The sequence below is a fragment of the Cnephaeus nilssonii genome (assembly GCF_951640355.1).
Source record: "Cnephaeus nilssonii genome assembly, chromosome: 7".
Classification (NCBI taxonomy): Eukaryota; Metazoa; Chordata; class Mammalia; order Chiroptera; family Vespertilionidae; genus Cnephaeus; species Cnephaeus nilssonii.
In genome coordinates this window covers 11241435-11262112 of record NC_137078.1, presented here as the reverse complement: position 1 = coordinate 11262112, position 20678 = coordinate 11241435, and the positions used below count along the sequence as shown (strand labels likewise).

General features: G+C 44.0%; 1 protein-coding gene across 2 annotated transcripts in view; it reads left to right on the top strand.

Moving 5' to 3' along the window:
- The window catches only part of LOC307102988 (leukocyte elastase inhibitor-like), a 74446-nt gene extending 53768 nt beyond the window's left edge, over positions 1-20678 (top strand). The window contains exons 1-8 of one of the 2 annotated variants that reach the window (XM_079776832.1): positions 11364-11496; positions 12007-12077; positions 12641-12815; positions 14501-14638; positions 15195-15312; positions 17930-18072; positions 18159-18326; positions 19742-20678. In XM_079776832.1, the coding sequence (XP_079632958.1) occupies positions 12648-12815; positions 14501-14638; positions 15195-15312; positions 17930-18072; positions 18159-18326; positions 19742-20143 (1137 nt within the window). In that variant the 5' untranslated portion in view covers positions 11364-11496; positions 12007-12077; positions 12641-12647 and the 3' untranslated portion in view covers positions 20144-20678. Of the gene's footprint in view, positions 1-11363; positions 11497-12006; positions 12078-12640; positions 12816-14500; positions 14639-15194; positions 15313-17929; positions 18073-18158; positions 18327-19741 lie in introns of those variants that run through there. The other variant, XM_079776833.1, reaches the window with a different exon arrangement.

Below are 20678 nucleotides of genomic sequence, written 5' to 3'. Positions count from 1 at the left end.
AAATTTAACAAGAATGTATGTCATTTGCAGAGCTCGGGTCCTTTTAAGATTTTTTAATGCAATGAAAAGGATAGAGTTCTATCATGTCCCTTTAAATTGCTGCCAGGCATCAAAGGAATCAGTCTGCAGTAAGCTCCTTTCTGGGTCAACAGTTTTTTGAGTCCTCTTTCCAATCATTGTCCAACTGTTTTTCATGGGTACCCTTCCCAATTACTGTCCCCTATGATATGACAGCAATGATATTCCAGTTCTGGATGGTGGACAAACAGCAATGCAGGTCTGACCTTCTTTGGCTTGTCCTTGGCAACCTGCAGCCATGGCAAGGCATCTACACCATCCTCCATCTCTGGACTATTTCTCCAATCTTGTTATCTGTGGCTGGAGTAGTGTGGTTAGTTCCTTTCTCTGATCCATTGTTGCAGGAATCCACATAGGCTTGGAGGAGTTTTCTGGAAATATATAAGCATATTCTCAACCAAAGGTTAATAAAGGAACCCTTTCTATAAACTAGTCTTGGGATTCTTTCATTGTTGCCCAAACTATTTTCCTTTAGCTTATTCTGACACCAAGTGAAAAAAATTTTCAAAGTGAAAAACTTAAAGCAATTATGGCTTGATGTAATTTTTGTACAGGGAATTATTCCACTACACCCCCTTTTTAATTTAAATATTATTAGGAGGCTTTTGGAAATCTTGCAATGCAGTTTTAATAGCTTTTAGTTTTAATTTTCTGCACAAAAATATGACTGCTTTGGATTTCTTGTATTGTAAGCAGCTTTACTACAAGATAAACCACCAGAAAAATATTAGTTAATGTTTCAGGAACAGGTTCCTGCCTAGTTCAACTAAATTTCCCTGAATATTTACTTATTTTAATTTGCCAACTTAAATTAGTCTGAAATAAGGCTTATTTTTTAATTTTACCTGTCCTTGGCTGTGAACAGTAAATGATACTAATTGAATTTCTCCTATCAGTCTTTGAGTATTTTTACATAAGCTTTGTTTAGGGAGGCAAAAACACAAGTTACTTATTTTTCTTTTCTGAGGCCTAATATATTGATTTTTAATTACAGTTTTCCAGACATTTGAAGAAAACCTCTCTTTCTTTCTTTCCAGAGTAATTTCTAGTTCAGCTTTAGAGTTTCTTTTAAAAACATTTTTCTTTCTTTTACACCAAGCAACCTACATGGCTGCTTCTTGGATGCTGTCTGATGTGGCCGTATACCTATATATAAGTGACTCTCTTATAGTTATGGTGACTACTATTGATTAGATTTAAAGCTTGAATAATAACCTTCAGTTTATCCTGTAAATACTAGTGGGAAATATCCCAAAAATTTAAAAAATTTCTCCTTTTTATTAAGCTTAAAAATCTACGTTTAAACAGCATTCTTTTGCACTCATTTTGCATATACAGTGGGATCATGGGAAGTCCCAGTAACTTTAAGAGGACTGGTGGTATGCAAATTTTTACTTTGGCTTTTTTTAAAAATTTCTTTATTGATTAAGGTGTCACATATTTATCCTCATCCCCCCATTCCCATCCCCCACCCCTCCCCACGGATGCCCCCACCCCCCTGTTGTCCTTAACCATTGGTTAGGCTCATATGCATGCACACAAGTCCCTTGGTTGATCTCTCCCCCCTCCCCCCACCCTCTCCTACCTTCCCTCTGAGGCCCGACAGTCCGATTGATGCCTCCTTGTTTCTGGGTCTGTTCTTGTTCATCAGTCTATGTTGTTCATCATTTCCCCTAGATGAGTGAGATCATGTGTTACTAGAAATATACTTATAAGAACCGACTGTGAGACGAGCAATAGTAGTTATGCTGACAGGCAAATGAATCAGTCTGTAGTAAGTTTCTTTCTGGACCAACAGTTCTTTTGAGACCCAATTTCAATGTCCACCAGATCCTTATGTGTACATGTTGGCACTGACTTTTCAGCTCTGGATGGTGGACAAATGGTGGTAATGCAGGTCCGACTCCCTCTGGTTTGGTCTCGCCTGGATGCAGGGGTGCGGCTTCTCCCGGACTTAGGGGCGCGTGGCCTCACCCGGACCTGGGACCCAGCATCACCCAGGCCCCGGGGCGTGTGGCCTCACCCGGACCCAGGTGTGTGCGGCCTCACCCGGTCCCGGGATCCAGCCTTAACCGGACCCAGGGGCACGTGGCCTCTCCCGGATCCAGGGGTGCACGGCCTCACCCGGGACCCAGCCTCACTCAGACCCAGGGGCACGTGGCCTCACCCGGACCCAGGGGCACGGCCTCACCCGGACCCGGGACCCAGCCTCACCAGGATCCAGGGGTGCACGGCCTCACCTGGACCCGGGATCCAGCTTCCCCCGGACCCGGGACCCAGCCTCACCCGGATCCAGGGGCGCAAGGCCTCACCCGGACCCGGGACCCAGCCTCACCCGGATCCAGGAGCACACGGCCTCACCTGGACCTGGGATCCAGCTTCACCCAGACCCAGGGGCGCGTGACCTCACCCGGACCCAGGTGTGTGCGGCCTCACCCGGTCCCGGGATCCAGCCTCACCTGGACCCAGGGGCGTACTTTGCCTTTTGTTAAATCTAATTGCTTATAAAAATATTGGCTTCTCATATAACTGAATTTATATGAGACCTTGATTATATTTTGTAAAGCTAATTTGTTAAATAATTAAAGTAGGTATCTTTATAGAAAAAGCAAAACAAGCAATTTTATACGTCTGATCCATGAGGCACAAATGCTGCCCCAACCCCAGCCTATTTGAAGTGCAGAATTCTAGGGCTTTTGTCTTTTAAAATTTTGTTGCTTTTTTTTTTTTTTAATTCTGCTGCTAAAGAAATCTGGTTCTGCAACTTTGCCTTGCCTTCAGATGTTAAAAGGTTATAACATTTAAATATATGTATATAAATAAAATATATTTATTAATTTTAATTTGATAAAGCTTTCCACATGATTTAAAGTATATTAGATCAGCATAATTCAAAAATATTTCTTTTAAGAAGAGAGAATAAATTCTTTGAATCATTCCAGGGCCCATAAAATGTTTCAAAAGCTATCCCTTGGTTAAAGCCTTGATATTTAACTTGGAAAGATCATCATATATATATATATATATATATATATATATATATATATATATCCCAAAGATTATATTATATACTTTTTATTCTAAAAGATATCAATTACATTTAAACTGGTTTTTATATTAAAATTTTGTTGAGACCATAGAATTAATCCTTTTTTAATTAGACACTATAAAATACTAGAGGCCCGGTGAACGTAATTCATGCATGGGAGGTTTGTCCCTCAGCCGAGCCTGCACCCTCTCCAATCTGGGACATCCCTCTCACAATCCAGGACTGCTGGCTCCCAACTGCTTGCCTGCCTGCCTTCCTGATTGCCCCTAACCACTTCTGCCTGCCAGCCTGATCACCCCCTAACCACTCCCATGCCAGCATGATTGATTCCTAACTGCTCCCCAGCCAGTCTGATTGCCCCTAACTGCCCTCCCCTGCAGGCCTGGTCACCCCTAACTGCCCTCCCCTGCAGGCCTGGTCACCCCTAACTGCCCTCCCCTGCAGGCCTGGTCCCCCCCAACTGCTCTCCCCGACAGGCTTGGGTCCCCCCCAACTGCCCTTCCCTGCAGGCCCGGATACCCCCAACTTCCCTCCTTTGCTGGCCTGGTCAACCTTAACTGCCCTCTCCTGCAGGCTTGATTGCTCCCAACTGCCCTCTCTTGCAGGCCTGGTCCCTCCCAACTGCCCTCCCCTGCTGGCCATCTTGTGGTGGCCATCTTGTGTCCACATGCGGGCAGCCATCTTGTGTGTTGGAGTGACAGTCAATTTGCATATTACTCTTTCATTGGATAGGATTATATCTTAGATTAAAATTTTACCAAACGTACTACAATATATTTTGAATTACTAATTTCTCTAGTGAAAATACAAGAATTATTTTCTCAAAAATAAATTTCTATTCATTATGCATTTTGTTATCACAATATGATTTCTCCTGATTTAATTTGAACTTTAAACTCTTAGAAGCCTTAAATTTTAGGTGGCAAGTTAAATGCTTAGTATTTCTCAGATTAATAACTTCACATTTTAAGAAATACAAGACATATTTAATTAATAGATTCAATTCTATCCTCTAGTTTTTTCATGCAAGGCAAATTCAGATTAACATTTCAGTATTTTGCCATTTCAAAATACCCAGATATTTAAAAAGTTTTATTATTTAATTCAGTAAACTCCAAAATTTTACGTTGCCAAAGGTTCTGGAAAAAGCCCGTTTCTAGCTGGCGAAATAGGTTTGGCTTAGCCTGGTCTATTTAAATGTAAAATAGCCACATTCTTTCTGCTAAGGGGAAGGGCAACTAGCTCTTTCCTTTATCAAAGAGTGAAGCCAGTTTCTCTCTAGGCTACTTAGACCTTTATAATTAATACTAGAGCCCTGGTGCATGAAAATTCATGCATGTGGGGGGCAGGAGTTGATCTCTCAGCCCAGCCTGCGCCCTCTCACAATCTGGGACCTCGTGGGGGATGTCTGAGTGATGGCTTAGGCCCACTCCTCAGGGGAAGCGGCCTAAGCCATCAGTCAGACATCTTTAGCACTGCCATGGAGGCGGGAGAGGCTCCCACCACCGCCGCTGTGCTGGCCAGCCATGAGCCAGCTTCTGGCTGAGCGGTGCTTCCCTTGTGGAAGCACACTAACCACCAGAGGGCAGTGCCTGCATTAAGTGTCTGCCCCCTGGTGGTCAGTGCGCATTAAAAGCAACCAATTGTTCCGTCATTCTGCCTTTAGGGTCAATTTGCATGTTACCCTTTTATTAAATAGGATATTATATATCTACTAGGGGCCCAGTGCACAAAATTCTTGCACGTGGGGCAGAGTGCCCCTCAGCCCAGCCTGCACCCTCTCCAATCTGGGACCCCTCGAGCAGCCTGACATCTCTCTCACAATCTATGACTGCTGGCTCCCAACCACTCACCTGCCTGCCTGCCAGATTACCCATAACTGTTTCTGCCTGTCAGCCTGATCACCCCTAACCACCCTTGCCAGCCTGATTGACGCCTAACTGCTCCCCTGCTGGCCCAATTGCCCCCAACTTCCCTCCCCTGCTGGCCTAGTCACCCCTAACTGTCCTCCCCTGCCAGCCTGGTTTCCCCTAACTATCCTCCCCTGCAGGCCTGGTCCCCCCCCCAACTGTCCTCCCCTGCAGGCCTTGTCCCTCCCATCTGCCCTCCCCTGTATGCCTGGTCCCCCCTACCTTTCCAGACAGGTCACCTCCAACTGCCATCCCCTGGAGGCCTGGTCACCACCAACTGCCCTCCCTTTCTGGACAGGTTGCCCCCAACTGCCATCCCCTGCTGGCCTGATCATCACCAACTGCCCTCCCTTTCAGGCCCCGTCACCCCTAACTTCCCTCCCCTGCTGGCCTGTTGGCCCACAAATGCCCTCCCCTGATGACCGTCTTGTGGTGGGCATCTTGTGTCCACAGGGGGGCAGCCATCTTTGAACACATGGTGGTGGCCATCTTGTTGTTTGGAGTGATGGTCAATTTGCATATTACCTCTTTATTATATAGGATGTTTTGACAATTTTGAGATTTTAAAGCTAATTATTACTATCTAAGACATTTACTTTGGCAAATTCTGTAACAGAGATAATTTACTGACTTTTTGGCAGTCTTAATGTTAACTTTGGAATGCAGTCTATTATTATTCAAAACTGCCCTCTATTATGGAAACACCAATCTTGTTGCTTAGAACCAGTATGTATCTTTCTTTTGTGTCATATCCTCTCTCTTTATTTTGCAGGAAAAACAGCTTTGAGTTTTATTCTGTAGTGTCCATAAAGAGAGTTAAGTTTAGCTCAAAACCATCTAAAATCCAAATGCACGTTTGTCTTAAGTCAGCTTTCACTCTATATGAGTACAGAAATGCCAGACACATTCCTGAATTCTGTAAAACTTTTAAGTTATGAAAAAGGAAAAAAAATGGTGAATATGAGACTTTTTAAATAGCATTCTCGTGAGTGGGCGTCCATCTTACAGGATCACCACGTGTCTCCCTTCCCCCACATCCTGTTTGTTTTGGTAAAGTTTAGCAACCTGGCCAAATTTCTTTTCTTATTAAATTAAAGGCATGCTTAAGAGATAACAATAAACATATTAAATGAAATAAAATGTCAGATTCTGAATTTTTTCCTATTCCACTCTCCATGGCATTGACTAGCTTTTAAAGTTATTTTTGCTAAGATCTGCCTGTCCTAACGTGTCCTATGGTGATTTTTAAACAAAGCAGTAGAGAGTCTCCCTGTGAGAGAACTGATAGCTCCACCCTCTATAGCTGCTCTCCACACCAGAAGCAGAGGATCTGGCAAGGCTTTCTTCTTATTATAGACCTTTTATCCCCGATAAAATTAGGCATAATACAGTTTGAACCCACATAGTTAAAGATGATAACAGCACTCTTTTTCCTTGAGCCTGATTTTAGAATGTACCTTTTGACATTCTAATTTCTTTATCCTTGAGCATATAGGCTAAAAATTTACAATTATATTTTTGCTGTTGAATCGAATTCTTCCCCATTATAGTCTGGCTTAAAACATAAGACTTTTCTTGTCCACCTTGGTTCATGACCTCCAAGGCTTGGTGCAAGCTTTACACGCAGTGAATCTCCCCACCGTATTCACCAGTGACCCACCTTTTACCAGTGATTAATTTCTTTTCTTTGCTCAGGTAAAACTTCTTCTCCAGACATCCTTGTCTCAGTCATCATTAATGCTGGGATGTTATCCTGCATTTGGAAGGGTTCAGGAATCTGGGGAAGGGGGTGTGGTGAATTAGTAAAGAGACTAGACATGAAATATAAATTTGGAAAGCATTCTGGGGGGGCAGCCAGAGGAGACTTAGCTACAGTAACCAAGTTATCCCTGAATCTCTGTACCCAGGGCTTTTTAGTCACACATTTTGGCCCATAGCAAAGCAGGTGTACATATCAAAGGTAAAGTTTGGTAAACAGTAAGATTATCAGGTTGGGGAAACTGCCTTTGGCTATTCAGCTATTTGGCCAGCATCAAGTAATAACAAGTAGATTTTCAGGTTTGGGGAAATGCCCTTAGCTGTTTGGCAGCAGGCAATAACATGTATCTTCATCCCTGCTGAAACCTCAAGGTTCACCAACTTCTTGATGAACTTCTTGCATTTATGACCTGCTGGGATTAGCCCCCAGCAATACTTAGCAATAAACTTAACCAAGGAAATAAAACTAAGGATAGTTTAAGGGACTTTTGACAATAGCAAGTGTAAAAACACCCATTAGTGCCTGCTTGGTATTTTCTCCTTCTAATGGATTTTATGAATCCAGCTGTGGATCTGAGACAAATTAATCCTGCATCTTCTTTATTCTATACCTAGAACCAGTGATTGATGTGTCACCAGACTCAGAGTATATAGGAAAGGATTTGAGCACAAGCCACTGACCAGAGTTAGGGGTGGACATGCTGGATGACACAAAGGGCCCCAGTAGCTTCCAACTTATTAATCCTGTTGGGTGTGTGTGCAAGGAGGGGGAAGGAGAGACGGGAAATAGAACAATCACTAATGTTTAATTTATTTTTAATAAAATTTTATAGATTTCAGAGAGGATTGGAGAGGGAGAGAGAGATAGAAACATAAATGATGAGAGAAGATCATCAATCGGCTGCCTCCTACATGTCACTACTGGTTATTGAGCCCCAAACCAAGGCATGTGCTCTAATCGGGAATCCAACCATGACGTTTCTGGTTAACAGATCAATGATCAAACACTGAATCTCACAGGCCAGACATGTTTAACATATTTTGTTGCTACTATTTAATAATTAGAGAAAAATAATAAATTATATGCACAACTCAATGCACTATGACAAAACTAGTACACTTGTATAACCACAGATGACAAGAAATGGCAGCCCTAACCGGTTTGGTTCAGTGGATAGAGCATCAGCCTGCGGACTGAAGGGTCCCAGGTTTGATTCCGGTCAAGGGCATGTACCTTGGTTGCGGGCACATCTCCAGTGGCGGGTGTGCAGAAGGCAGCTGATCGATGTTTCTCTCTCATCGATGTTTCTAACTCTCTATTCTTCTCCCTTCCTCTCTGTAAAAATCAATAAAATATATTTTAAAAAAAAAAGAAATGGCACATTATCAGTACTCCAGAAGCCATTCCCACTGTTAAAAATGGACCCAGAATTTGTCCTGATCAGGTATAGAAAGACATCTGACATGGAAATGGTTGTCACAAAGGAAGAATGTATATTCACAGATCCCTAAATATCAGAAGCATTCAAAACCACACCACATGGGACCTGAGAAGCACCCAGTCTGCCAGGAGGCATGCAGGAGTGAAGGCACAGCCTTCTGGAATGCTCACAGGAAGGAATGGGCATGGCAGGACAGGTACACTAGGTTTAAATTAGACAGTTTAAATAATTTGGGGGCTGTGAGCTGGCTACAAAGGCGGTCTCTAGTGGTTTGGTACCTGTGTGGGGGTAGTTTAGAGTAGGGGGACTATTGGCTTAGCCTGTAAGAGTTTGATAAAGGAGATATTTGAGAGTGTGGTCACTGAATTTATATCAAATGTACACTCGCAGGGGCATCAGGGGCCATTCGCTATCTCTAGGAATTAGCGCTGGTAGAAGCACTCTCTCCAAAATTGAGGCCTCAACTACCAGAGCACGGAGAACACAGAAAACACAGTCAGTACAATCCCCCTTGCTCTCCCAAAAGAACTCACTCATGATTCAAACCTTAAGGGTTAGTTCTGCCTGTTTTTGAACTTTCTATAACCAAACCACACAGCTTTTTGTGGCTGTTCTTTCATTCAACAGTGCCGCTGTGAGATGCTGTGCATTGCTGTAGTTTGCTCATTATTATTATTGTAAATTATTCTGTTGTATTTACTAGACCCGTGGTCGGCAAACTGTGGCTTGCGAGCCACATGCGGCTCTTTGGCCCCTTGAGTGTGGCTCTTCCCCAAAATACCATGGCCTGGGCAAGTCTATTTTGAAGAAGTGGCGTTAGAAGAAGTTTAAGGTTAAAAAATTTGGCTCTCAAAAGAAATTTCATCATTGTACTGTTGATATTTGGCTCTGTTGTCTAATGAGATTGTCGACCACTGAGCTAGACTGCTCTTCTGCTGATGGGCATTTAAGTGGGTTCCAAATGCTGGTCTAACACAAAGCATGTGGCTATGAACATTCTTGTACATGTCTCCAGGTGACCATGCTAACACACATTTCACTCAGGGGGGAAATTCCTGGATGGGAGCTCAGGTAAGCATGTGCTCATTTGGCAGATACACCTTACCTTCCTGAGGGTGTAAGTATCTCTGAGCTTTGATTGTGGCCATTTATATTTTAAATTCACAAGGAGAACACTCCAATGTTATTTGGTGGAACAGTTACTTTGCCTCAACTCTAGACAGCAAATGTACTGATTGATTGATGTATAATGATCAATTTTGTTTGAACCTTATATACAGTATACACATTGACTTCGGAAATGGCTTTGTTTTCTATTTAACCCAAATACAACATGCCAGGAGAAAACATAAAATTCAGAAAACTTTTTTCTTCAGTTAACATGTCTCAGGTTTTAATTTAACAGCTTCTCAGTGCAGCCTCTCTGTCCTGACTTTCCCACACTGACCTCTTTGTCGAAGCCGGTGAGCGGAGCTCTGGTTCTGTGAGAAATGGCAGAGAGCTCACAGGTTTGATCAAACCACTAGAATTTAGCAACAAGTGGCTTTCAATGAGTGTTGGTTTCTTTATTTAATAAGCTGTAAATCAGTCTAAAATCTTCACTATTGAACTCTTCCTGCTTAAAAGAAAATCTATGGAGATATTTTTATCACTCATTATTGGACCTTCCTTGACTCTTCTCATGATAAACAAGTTCTCAGAGTAAAAAACAAACAAACAAAAATCTATCATCCCTTTCACACAATATTGTCCATACTAACACACACACACACACACACACACACACACACACAATAGGACTTTTTCTTTGTTGCTGTTTCATGTTGAAATTTGTAAGAAAATAGGGGACAAGTTTCATGAATGCAGAAATATTTCAGACCCTCAACCACTATAAAGGTTGGTGAAGTCACATTCCCAGACATTTAAAGTGGGAAACAAACAAATGGCCCACAGAAATAGTGGTGTAGCCATCACTGTGAGAAGAATACTGGGGCTACATTCATGTTGGTTTCTAAAGATAGTGACATCAAGGTTGTTGTTTGGAACTGGGGACCCTGAGAAAGCAGGTACCTACCAAGAAGGACTCCTTTTGGCTAAATCGACTCAAATTGATAAGACAGACCCTTGCAGCCATTTCTACGGGAGGAGGGGGCTCACCAGGAGGGCACTTCAAGGAGAAGACTGCACTGAACTGCCTGCCTGCACTGTGCTCCTGCATCTGAGCCAGCCCTTAGAAAGGAGTCCCTAGAATAGATTTCAGTCTTTAAGACTGAGGCTTTCCCCATTCATTTGGAAATGTGCACTTATATCCTTATCAGCATTTTCTCTAACCAATCAGAGCAGCTCTATTCTGACCAATCAGGACAGTGCTTTTTGGACAATCAAACTTTGAGGACTTGGAGTCTTGTCTTGCACGAGGATGAACCAATCAGAGACCAGGGATGGGGACTTCTCTCTATTTAAGCCAGCTTCTTTCTGGCTCTGGGAGCACACTTTCTCTTTCCACTCAAGATTGTTTCCTGGAGAAACAGGAAGAGAGAGATGGAATGGAGCAGGTGGAGCAGACCAGACCAGAGCAGAGCAGAGCTTGCTAGCCAGAGAGGGCCACCTTGCCACCTTGCCACCTGCTGCTTCATACTAGTAACTGAGCTGCATCATAATTGAAATGTTTGCACTGAATAAAGTTTCCTTCTTCACTGCACCCTAAATTGGGGAATCCTGGTGGCACTGAACTGGCACCGATGACCATCAGCTGACAGGACTGTTTTATCTTATACTGGAGGTCCCTCCCCACCTCACAAAACAAAAACGAAAGCACAGAAAAACAAAACCAATTTGGAGTATACAGATGAGATTCAGAGGCGCTAGTTTGCCCTCTAAGGGGTGGTACATTGTCATCTCAGTGATTCACACTTAGGCAAGAACTAGGCCATCAGGTCCTTGCCAGAGATCTGAGTTCCCGAGACTCAAAAAGGTGCTCATCTCCTGAGTAGTCCACCCTCATCTAGGCTGCTACTGGCAGTGCCCAGACTCCTGCTGTGCCCGCCCTGCTGCCCCACCCTCTCCTTCTGCCGCTCCGCCCCAGCACCCCGCCCCCCAGCGCCGCCCTACTTCCTCTTTCCCTACTGCCTCCCAACCCCCACCCTGTTCCTCCTCCTGCCTGCCCAGAGCTGCACCCACCTCAGGGACTATATAAGGGCGGTGCTTGCTGCTATAGGCTTTGCCAGATCCCAAGTCCTTCCCAAGCAGCCAGCAACCGGTGAGGTCCGGGCACCAGGCCCATTAGGGAAGTGGGACTGAGCCGGTGGGGTCTGCCCAGGGCTGGGATCTGCCAGCTGCCTACGCCTTGCTCAGCCCTGGCCTTCGGTGCCCTGGGTACCCGCAGCCCCTGCCCTTTCGCTGGGATTGCTGCCTGCACTGCTCATCTGAGCTGGAGGCAACACTGGAAACACCCTCCACCCACCCCCTAACCGGGGGCGCAAAGGCTGGCGGGCCTGCGATGGACTGGACGCTGCCTTGTGGCTGGAAGCCAGAGCCAAGCCTGAGATCATAATATTTTTATTTATTTCTCAACTCCCTGCCTCCCTGAGCAGTTTGTGAGTTTTTAGGCAGCCCTGGAGGCACAGCTTTTCATTGCTGTGGAGGGAGGGAGGAAGAGAGGGAGAGAGGGAGAGAGAGAGGAAGGTATGGAGGGAGGGAGGGGAGGCCAATGTGATCCTAGAGGTTACTTTCCAATAACAACAGTAATAATTCAATGTATTACTTCTAGGGAAGCAGCCAGCACAACTATCTTTCCTTGCCCATCTCTGTGGAAACAAGCTGTGAGACAAGTCAGGATTGGTAAGCAGGCTTCTGGGCTGAGGAGGAAGGCCAGTCACCTGCACCTGAGGGTGTCAGAGAGGATGCTTGTCCCCTGCTCCTGGTGGGCTGCACCCCGACCCTAAGGCCTGTGCTGGGTTTTCAATCTCTCACTTCCTATACCAGCCTTGAGACTTGGGACACTTCACCTCTCTAAACATTCGCAACTGAATCTTGAAAATGAGGAAAATTGATCACTTTGCTGAAATTTGCTTTAATGCGGAGTGGGTAGCTATGATTTTCTAGTAGAAAAGTATCATTTCGGGTAAAGGGTGGGAAATGCGTGTGCTCCCCTGCTGAGTAGGAAAGGCCCAGTCCTGGCTGCTGAGTCTGCAAGTCAGAGCCCTCCAGGATCCCTGGGTCCTGTCCCGGGTCTCTGATGGATCCTTGCCCAGTTCCCACCTGTGAGCTCATGAGACAGTGCTCTTGCCCTCCTGGAAAAAGAAAAGGAAGTACAAGTTTCCGGGTGTTTCAGGGCGGGGAAGATGTGGAGACCTGTCATTGCCTAATTTGCTGGTGTGCTAGGTCTCTGTCCTGTGTTGTAGCCTCACCATGGAGCAGCTGAGCTTGGCCAACACCCGGTTCGCAGTGGACCTCTTCCGCACCCTGAAGGACCACAACCCCTCCGGGAACATCTTCATCTCCCCCATAAGCATTTCCTCGGCGCTGGCCATGGTCTTTCTGGGGGCCAGAGGCACGACCGCGGCACAGATGTCCAAGGTCAGCAGAAACTAACAAAAGGAGCCTGGGTTCCCTGTGAGTCCCTACTGAGAAGGCGTGCCTTTGAGCTCTTCAGGGTGTTTTAAACACTGTACTTGTGTGTTCCACAGCTACACACAATGAGGCCAGACTTCCAGAAAAGCCCCAAGAACAGTTCATTTACATGCAGGCTTTCACTCATGATTGAGTCCTTACTGAGCACATACTATGTGCCAGGCACTGTTTTTTGATTGGCTGAGGATACAGCAGTGAAGAAAGCTGTGAAAGCCCCGGTGGTGGCTGCTTCTGTTGCAGTGGGCAAATCTTTGAAGGCATCTCGTCTCCATTCAGAGTTTCCAGTTTCTGCTTTGCATGCAACCCACTACTCATTAATAAAGGCCTGCTCTGTAATGTTACCTTTCAGCACAAGTAACACAGGGAATGCACCAAGTGGAGAAGTTGGCGGTGTTGCCTTTTTGAGGGAACAGGCCATCGTGGGATTGTATATGCTGATGCCTAGCCCGGAGCCTGGCACAAGTGCCTGTGTGGGTAGGAGGGTCCGAAGGAGAGGAAAGAAGTGAGGTATGGCCGCTGCAGGGACTGGGCCAAGCCCTGGGTGCTAAGGCAGGTCCCTGTCACAGCGAGAAGAAGCAGTGATGCCTGGCCTTCCCCCTGGCCTTCCTGGGTGTGGGCCGCTCCACTGTGCTGTGTGGTCTTTGTTGAATTCTGAGACGGGAACTCCAGCTCTCCTTGAAGTAGGGGAAAGATTACAAGGTACCAGTAACCGGGGGAGGTCCAGCCTTGGATTCAAGTTTATCCATCTGTTCCAGCTCCAAATCTTTTATTTCCGCATTATCTTAACAACCAACCTTCTTTACCACTGCAGACATGAAAGCACTTTTATATTTTGCAAAGCCCAGTTTTTATTTTACCCCCAGTAATAATGGTTAGTTGCTTCTTGCAGGGTAATGTCAGCTTCTATTTTGAGGTTTATCCAGGCACTGTAGTACCTCTGCAGAAAATAGTTTTAAGGGTTCCCCTGCTTTTCCATTAAAGCAGATCTATCACAGCAACTGTGCAAACATTCCCTATCTTGGTGAGTAACTGGACTTTGTACATTGGGTAAGTTTATTCTTCGTGTGTAAAATAAGGAACCAGCCCAGGACTCATAAAACCATAAAGGGATTCTTGATTTGTAACATGAAAATTAAACTTTTGCTGAATGTTAACTTTATAGATGTTATTTTTAGGTTACTGATGCTGATAACGTAGTTTAAAATCCCCTCAATTCTGTAATATCTTTGTGTTCCCACATAGGGGATGATTCTTAATTTTACTGTTTATTTCTGAGAACTTTCAGTAAAACTCTCTTTGATACAGAACTTATATATGAATATATCAGTTATGATTTTCTTTGGAGAAAAAGCAGACATAGGTAAATACTTAGCCTATTAACCACTTATATTTATGGGACTATTATTATAATAAGAAGTGATATAAAAAGACCTTATAACGTAATTATGTCTCACAAAGCTATACATTTTAGATTTTCTATTCTTTTGTTCTTCAATGAAATTTTAATAAAGTATTGGGCTGGGATTATTGATAATTAGTAATATAAGCATTAATTTAATTTGATAGGAGCAAATGTCAAGGAATCTGTTTCAAAATAAATGGCTGCAGAAAGAATGTTTTCTCTATTTTAGACTCTTCACTTCGATGCGGTTAAGGAGATTCATTCCAGTTTCCAGAGTCTGAATGCTGATATCAACAAGCGCGGAGCTCCCTATATTCTGAAACTTGCTAACAGGTTATATGGAGAGAAAACCTATGAGATCCTCCCTGTGAGTACTTTACTTTCACATTCTAAAACTCACGAAACAGTTCAGACATTTTTCAGCACAATCAAGTCACAGACATCAGTTTTTATTTTATAAACATTCAGAAAAAAATACAGAATTTAAACATATGGCAGTATCCCCATTACAGATTTGATTTCATTTGATAGTCTTCACAGGAAAAGATTGACCCTGGCTGTTTTACTAAAGCAAGAGTGAATTCCATAATTCACTTCCCAGAACAATCAGTGTATACTTATTTCTGAAAATGTTAGCCAAATGTTAGAAAAGAATTGGTAAATTTTATGCAACACCAAAACTACTGAACTGTACACTTAAAACGATTAAGGTGGTAAATTTAATGTTATGTGGTTTTTACTATGATGCAAAATGTATAAGGGTTAGAATCTTTTTGTTACAATGAAGTTTATGTCTTTTAGGACAATTTCCATTGCTTTTAAGGATTTTATAAAACCATTTCTGGATGTAGTAGAAATTATTCGTTGGGGGGTTGGGGGTTGTTGTTCTTCTTTTTTTTTTTAACCTTTTTTATTTTAAACAGGAGTTCTTAGCTTCAACCCAGAAAATGTATGGAGCAGAACTGGCCAGTGTAGATTTTCAGCGAGCCTCTGAAGATGCAAGAAAGGTGATAAACGCGTGGGTCAAAGGGCAGACTGAAGGTAAGAGAGTGGGCGGAATGTAGTCATTCAGGACACACTGGCCGTTCTTTTCCTCCTTCCACTTTCCCAGCCTGCAGATGATTCCCTGCCCTTTTCCTCTGCCCTCACCCTCTCGCTGGGGCTAAACTCTGCCACTGCCCAGAGCCAGACAGCTTTTAAATGTGAAAATTCCTCAAAGTGGGAACTTCAACATGCTTTCACTGAAGCAGCTAAATATTTTCCCCATAAATTCACAAAACCACATTTTAAAATTAAAACTAACATTGAATGTAGGATAAAAAGGATAAAGCTTTGAGGAAAATGCATCCTGGCCCAGATTATGGAAAAGAATCCTGGGTCCATCACATCCACAAAGACCGGAGGCTCAACCAAGCAGAAGTCAGTCCTGCAGTCAGCGCTGTGTTGCCGTGGAGACCCAGCACTAACTTCTATAGCTGCAGGCATGGTGACCCAGCACTGACTGCTGAGGGGGCTGAGAATCAGGCCTGGAGAGAGGCCTGAGGAGAGAAGCAGGGTCTGATCCATAGCCTCTGTGGCAGCTGTTGATCAACACTTGCCTCTCTCTTTCTCTCTGGGCCTGGCCAGCAGTCGTGCCTCCATTTCTCTCCAGGCTTCCACCAGGACTGCTGATCAGCCCCGTCTTCCTGATCAGACCCTGTTGGTAGGCCCAGAAATGCTGACTGGCATAAAAACCGACCAATCAGAACCAAATCTGGGTGAACTGTGAGGAACCGATGACTGCCTAGGAGGCAGATCTTTTGATGATGACTGGCATAGAAACAGACCAATCAGTACCAAATTGGCTGGCAGAGGAGGGCAGTTGGGGGAAAGATCAGGCCTGCAGGGGAGGGCAGTTGGGGGTGAGATCAGACTGGCAGGGGAGGGCAGTTAGGGGTGATCAGGCTGGCAGGGAAGGGCAGTTGGGTGCGAGATCAGGCTGGCAGGGGAGGGCAGTTGGGGGCAAGATAAGGCTGGCAGGGGAGAGCCATTGAAGGTGAGATCAGGCCGGCAGGGGAGGACAGTTAGGGGTGATCAGGCAGGCAGGTAGAGGCAGTTGGGGGTGATCAGACAAGCAGGCAGGTGAGCAGTTAGGAGCCAGCAGTCCCAGATTGTGACAGGGATGTCCGACTGCCCATAGAGATCGGGCCTAAATCGGCAGTCGGACATCCCCCAATGGGTCCCCGATTGGAGAGGGTGCAGGCTTGGCTGCCCCCCTCCATGCATGAATTTTGTGCATGGGGCCACTAGTCCTATATAATAAAAGCCTAATATGAAAAGTGTCTGGTCATCCAGTCGGTCGTCTGTTCAACCAATCAAAGCATAATATGCTAATGATATACTAAGGTTACTCAACCGCTCACTATGATGTGCACTGACCACCAGAGGGCAGAAGCTCTGATCGGTAGGTTAGCTTGCTGCTGGGGTCCGGCATATCAGGTCTGAGTGATATGGGCCACACATGCCCTGGCGCCCTCCTGTGGTCCCTTCCTGGCTGGCCAACCTCCCGCATCCCTTCCCGGCCCCAATTGTGCACTGTTGGGATCCCTCGGCCTAGTCTAATGCCCAAAGAGCCAGTTTTTGGCCCGATCCTGCTCAACGAAGAGGCTGCCCCTTGGTGGTCAGTGCATTCCCACACAAGGAGCACCACTCAGCCAGAAGCTGGGCTCATGGCTGGTAAGTGCAGCAGCAGTAGCAGGAGCCTCTTCCGCCTCGATGGCAGCACTAGAGATGTCCGACTAATGACCTAGGCCCACTCCCCATGGAGAGTCGGGGGTCCCTAAGCCATCAGTTGGACATCCCCCGAGGGCTCCCAAACTGCAAGAGGGTGCAGGACAGGCTGAGGGACTCCCCCTGCTCCCCTCTGAGTGTACGAATTTTGTGCAATGGGCCTCTAGTCTATAATAATAAAAGCATAATATGCTAATTAGACCAGACGACCTTCTGGACAAAGCCACGGTGGCAGGGACTGAGGCAGCTGCTGTGGCGGGGGCGAGACACTTGCACGATTTTCATACATGGGGCCTCTAGTATTCTCATACTTGTGACACAAACTTCTGTGGCCATAAGTATATGGCAAATGTCTTGTCGAAGCTGTCAGGGGTGGCTCCATCTCAGCTGTTTCTCCACCACAACTCTCTCTAACCTCATCAAGGTCTGAGGCCAGGCGCTTACCCAACACCTGTCTCCCATCCAAGGCATTCTTCGTGGCCATGCTGTGGTCACAGGGGAACTGGTGTTTCAGAGGACTAACTGTCCTCACCTTCGGATATCTGTTAAAATACTTTCTGTGAGAGCAGCTTCCACTTGGAGGCTTTGAAGAAATGACTTACTTAAAAATCATTTTCATTAAGAAATATTTTTTATGCCTGCCAAAGAATGGCCATTCACTGAGAAGGCTCATTGTTTCTCATATAATGCAGAGAAGATTTCCTGTTTTCAGCTTTTAAACCCTTTAGTTGGTTTATTTACAGTTGAAACACACTGGAAGGGCTTCCTTAACTTAATACATTAACGGGAATTAAATAAAAAGTATGAATTTGAATTGCATTTCAATGCAGTTCAAAAACGGAATGCTGATATGTGAATTTTTTAAAAAAAACTTACTTTATTTCTTTAGGTAAAATTCCAGAATTGTTGGCTCCAGGCGTGGTTGATAATATGACTAAACTTGTGCTAGTTAATGCCATCTATTTCAAAGGAAACTGGCATGAGAAATTCAGTCAAAAAGCCACAACCGATACACCTTTCAGATTGAATAAGGTGAGATGATGTAATTACAAAATTGCTCTTTGCTCTAAGAGAACGCAGATGATAATGTGAGTGACTTGGTTTTTTCGACTGTTCAGAAAGACACAAAAACAGTGAAAATGATGTATCAGAAGAGCACATTCCCATTTGGCTACATCGAGGACCTTAAGTGCCGGGTGCTGGAGCTGCCTTACCAGGGCGGGGAGCTCAGCATGGTCATCCTGCTGCCAGATGACATCGAGGACGAGGCCACGGGTCTGAAGAAGGTAACGGCTCCCACGCTCATGCTTCATGTTTCCGTCTGACCCAGCGGTGCTGCCTGTGTGTATACTGTGTGGTAGTAGCCCACAAATGTTTGCTACTCTGAAGCCCTAAGATTAACTTTTCAGTGACTGTCAGTGAACAGTTGTGGTGGGTGACATCTAAGGATCTATGTTAAATTTAACATGTCAGTGGCAGCTCACAGGAATTTTCTTAAATGAACTTTAGGGGAAAGTGCAGTAAAATTAGAATTGTTTTATTGAAACAAATTTATTAAAATTAAAAATCCCTAAAAATTTATAGTACGTAGCTTCAACTTGTACTATGAGATCCTATTATTACATTGCTCATTCTCATCACAATTCATATAGGTTGTGAATTAAATGTCTAAGAGCTACATGGCAGAGAAGACCCATAAGAAAGCTAAGCCTATTTTCTCATATGAACTTTGTATGATGTTTCTATTTTATTTCAGTTAAAGGCGAAGACATTTCTTGTCAGGCTAGGACTAGGCAAATCTGTGGAGATTATGGTTTTCTTTAGTGTCTCTAGCCTGCTGTGTGGTTTTTCTCTACCCTCTCCCTAACCAAACTGTTATCAGGAAGAGGTCCAATATTAATTATTTGCATGTATAAAGTCTGTATTAAAATCAGTATGTTTCTTCTTTTAATTGTATTTTCATATTTGTCTCTTCTCTGATTATAAAGAGAAATTCTCCAGCCTCATAAAAGACATAATCAGCAGCAGTAGAACAAGTAGAATGATGGGTCCATTCTAGTCCAATAGTAGTAGTAATATGCTAATGATAATAGCTGACATTCTTGTGGCACTTACTGTGTCACATTAAATCATTTAATGCTCACAACAATGCTATAAGGTAGGTACTATTATTAACCCTCTCCCAATTTTAGATGAGGAACTAGTACCTTTTCTTTTTTTATCCACAAGCTAAATCTATTAGAGATTACTTCAGCACAGTGAGATCACAGATAACCACAGTGATCAGTAGGGTTTAGAATAGAAGAAATAGAAGAAAACTTTTGAATTTTACCTTGCACCAATCAACCAGTTAAAGGAATAACAGCCATCATGGCCTATCACAGTAATCCAGTGTGGTAGGGGTTTAGGAAAGCCTGGGTTGATGGATGGGTGGGTGGGTGGGTGGATGGATGGGTAGTTGAAGCATTTGATGTCCAAAGTCCCTTTAAATTGGGCCCTTGATGGCTTGGAACACAGCTCTGTTCTATTATCACCAATTGCTGAAAAGAAATGAAATCCTCCAAATGGAATCTATTTTGGTACAAAACATAAAAAAAACTAATTAGCAACTGATAACATGAGTCCATTCATGTAAATAATGTTTATTACCTTGTTTATGTGAAGTAGTTCTCACCTCTTCTTTTGCCCATTCTCATTTCAGATCGAAGAACAATTGACCTTAGAAAAACTGCATGAGTGGACCAAACCTGAGAATCTGAGTTCCATTGAAGTCAACGTCCACCTGCCCAGGTTCAAGCTGGAAGAGAGCTACAACCTCAACTCTCACCTGGCCAGCCTGGGTATAGAGGATCTCTTTACTACCAGGGCTGATCTGTCTGGCATGTCAAGAGCCGGAGATCTTTTTATATCAAAAATTGTCCACAAGTCTTTTGTGGAAGTAAATGAGGAGGGCACAGAGGCAGCGGCTGCCACAGCTGGAATTGCCACCTTCTGCATGCTTATGCCAGAGGAAAACTTTGTGGCCGACCATCCATTCATTTTTTTCATTCGACACAATCCCTCAACTAACATCCTGTTCTTAGGCAGACTTTCTTCTCCGTAGAGACTGTGGAAATCCAAGGCCAAGTTCAGAGCTTTATCACTGGCCCTTTCAATGGTGATAGTTTTCATATATCTTCCGCAACAAATCTACCATCCCAACAAATCTCTAACTTCCTTTGTAATATCAGCTCTGTTGGCTGTTTACACGCATTAACTTTGGCATAGGTATCTATTTTCCTTTCTTTATATTGAAAAATTCAGTGATTGCTTTTGAATGCACCAAGCAGAAATGTAGATTATTGACAGTGTAGTAAACTAAGAAAGTGCTGTACTTTCTTGATAACCATGAGAAAAATTATAATATTGTAATTTATTTCACAGATAGACTTCTGGAAGCTATGATAGAGAGACATTAATTGTTGAAGGGAGGTTTAAAAACAGACATTTAATTGAAATATAGGAGAGCAGCCCAATTAAGGGTTGGATTATGAAGATAAATTTGCCTTGGCCAGTGTTTCTGACCCTTTGTTCTACAGGATTAGTATTCTATTATAGGCCCTCTGACTTCAAACTAGTAAAGAGCTTATTTTCCTTTA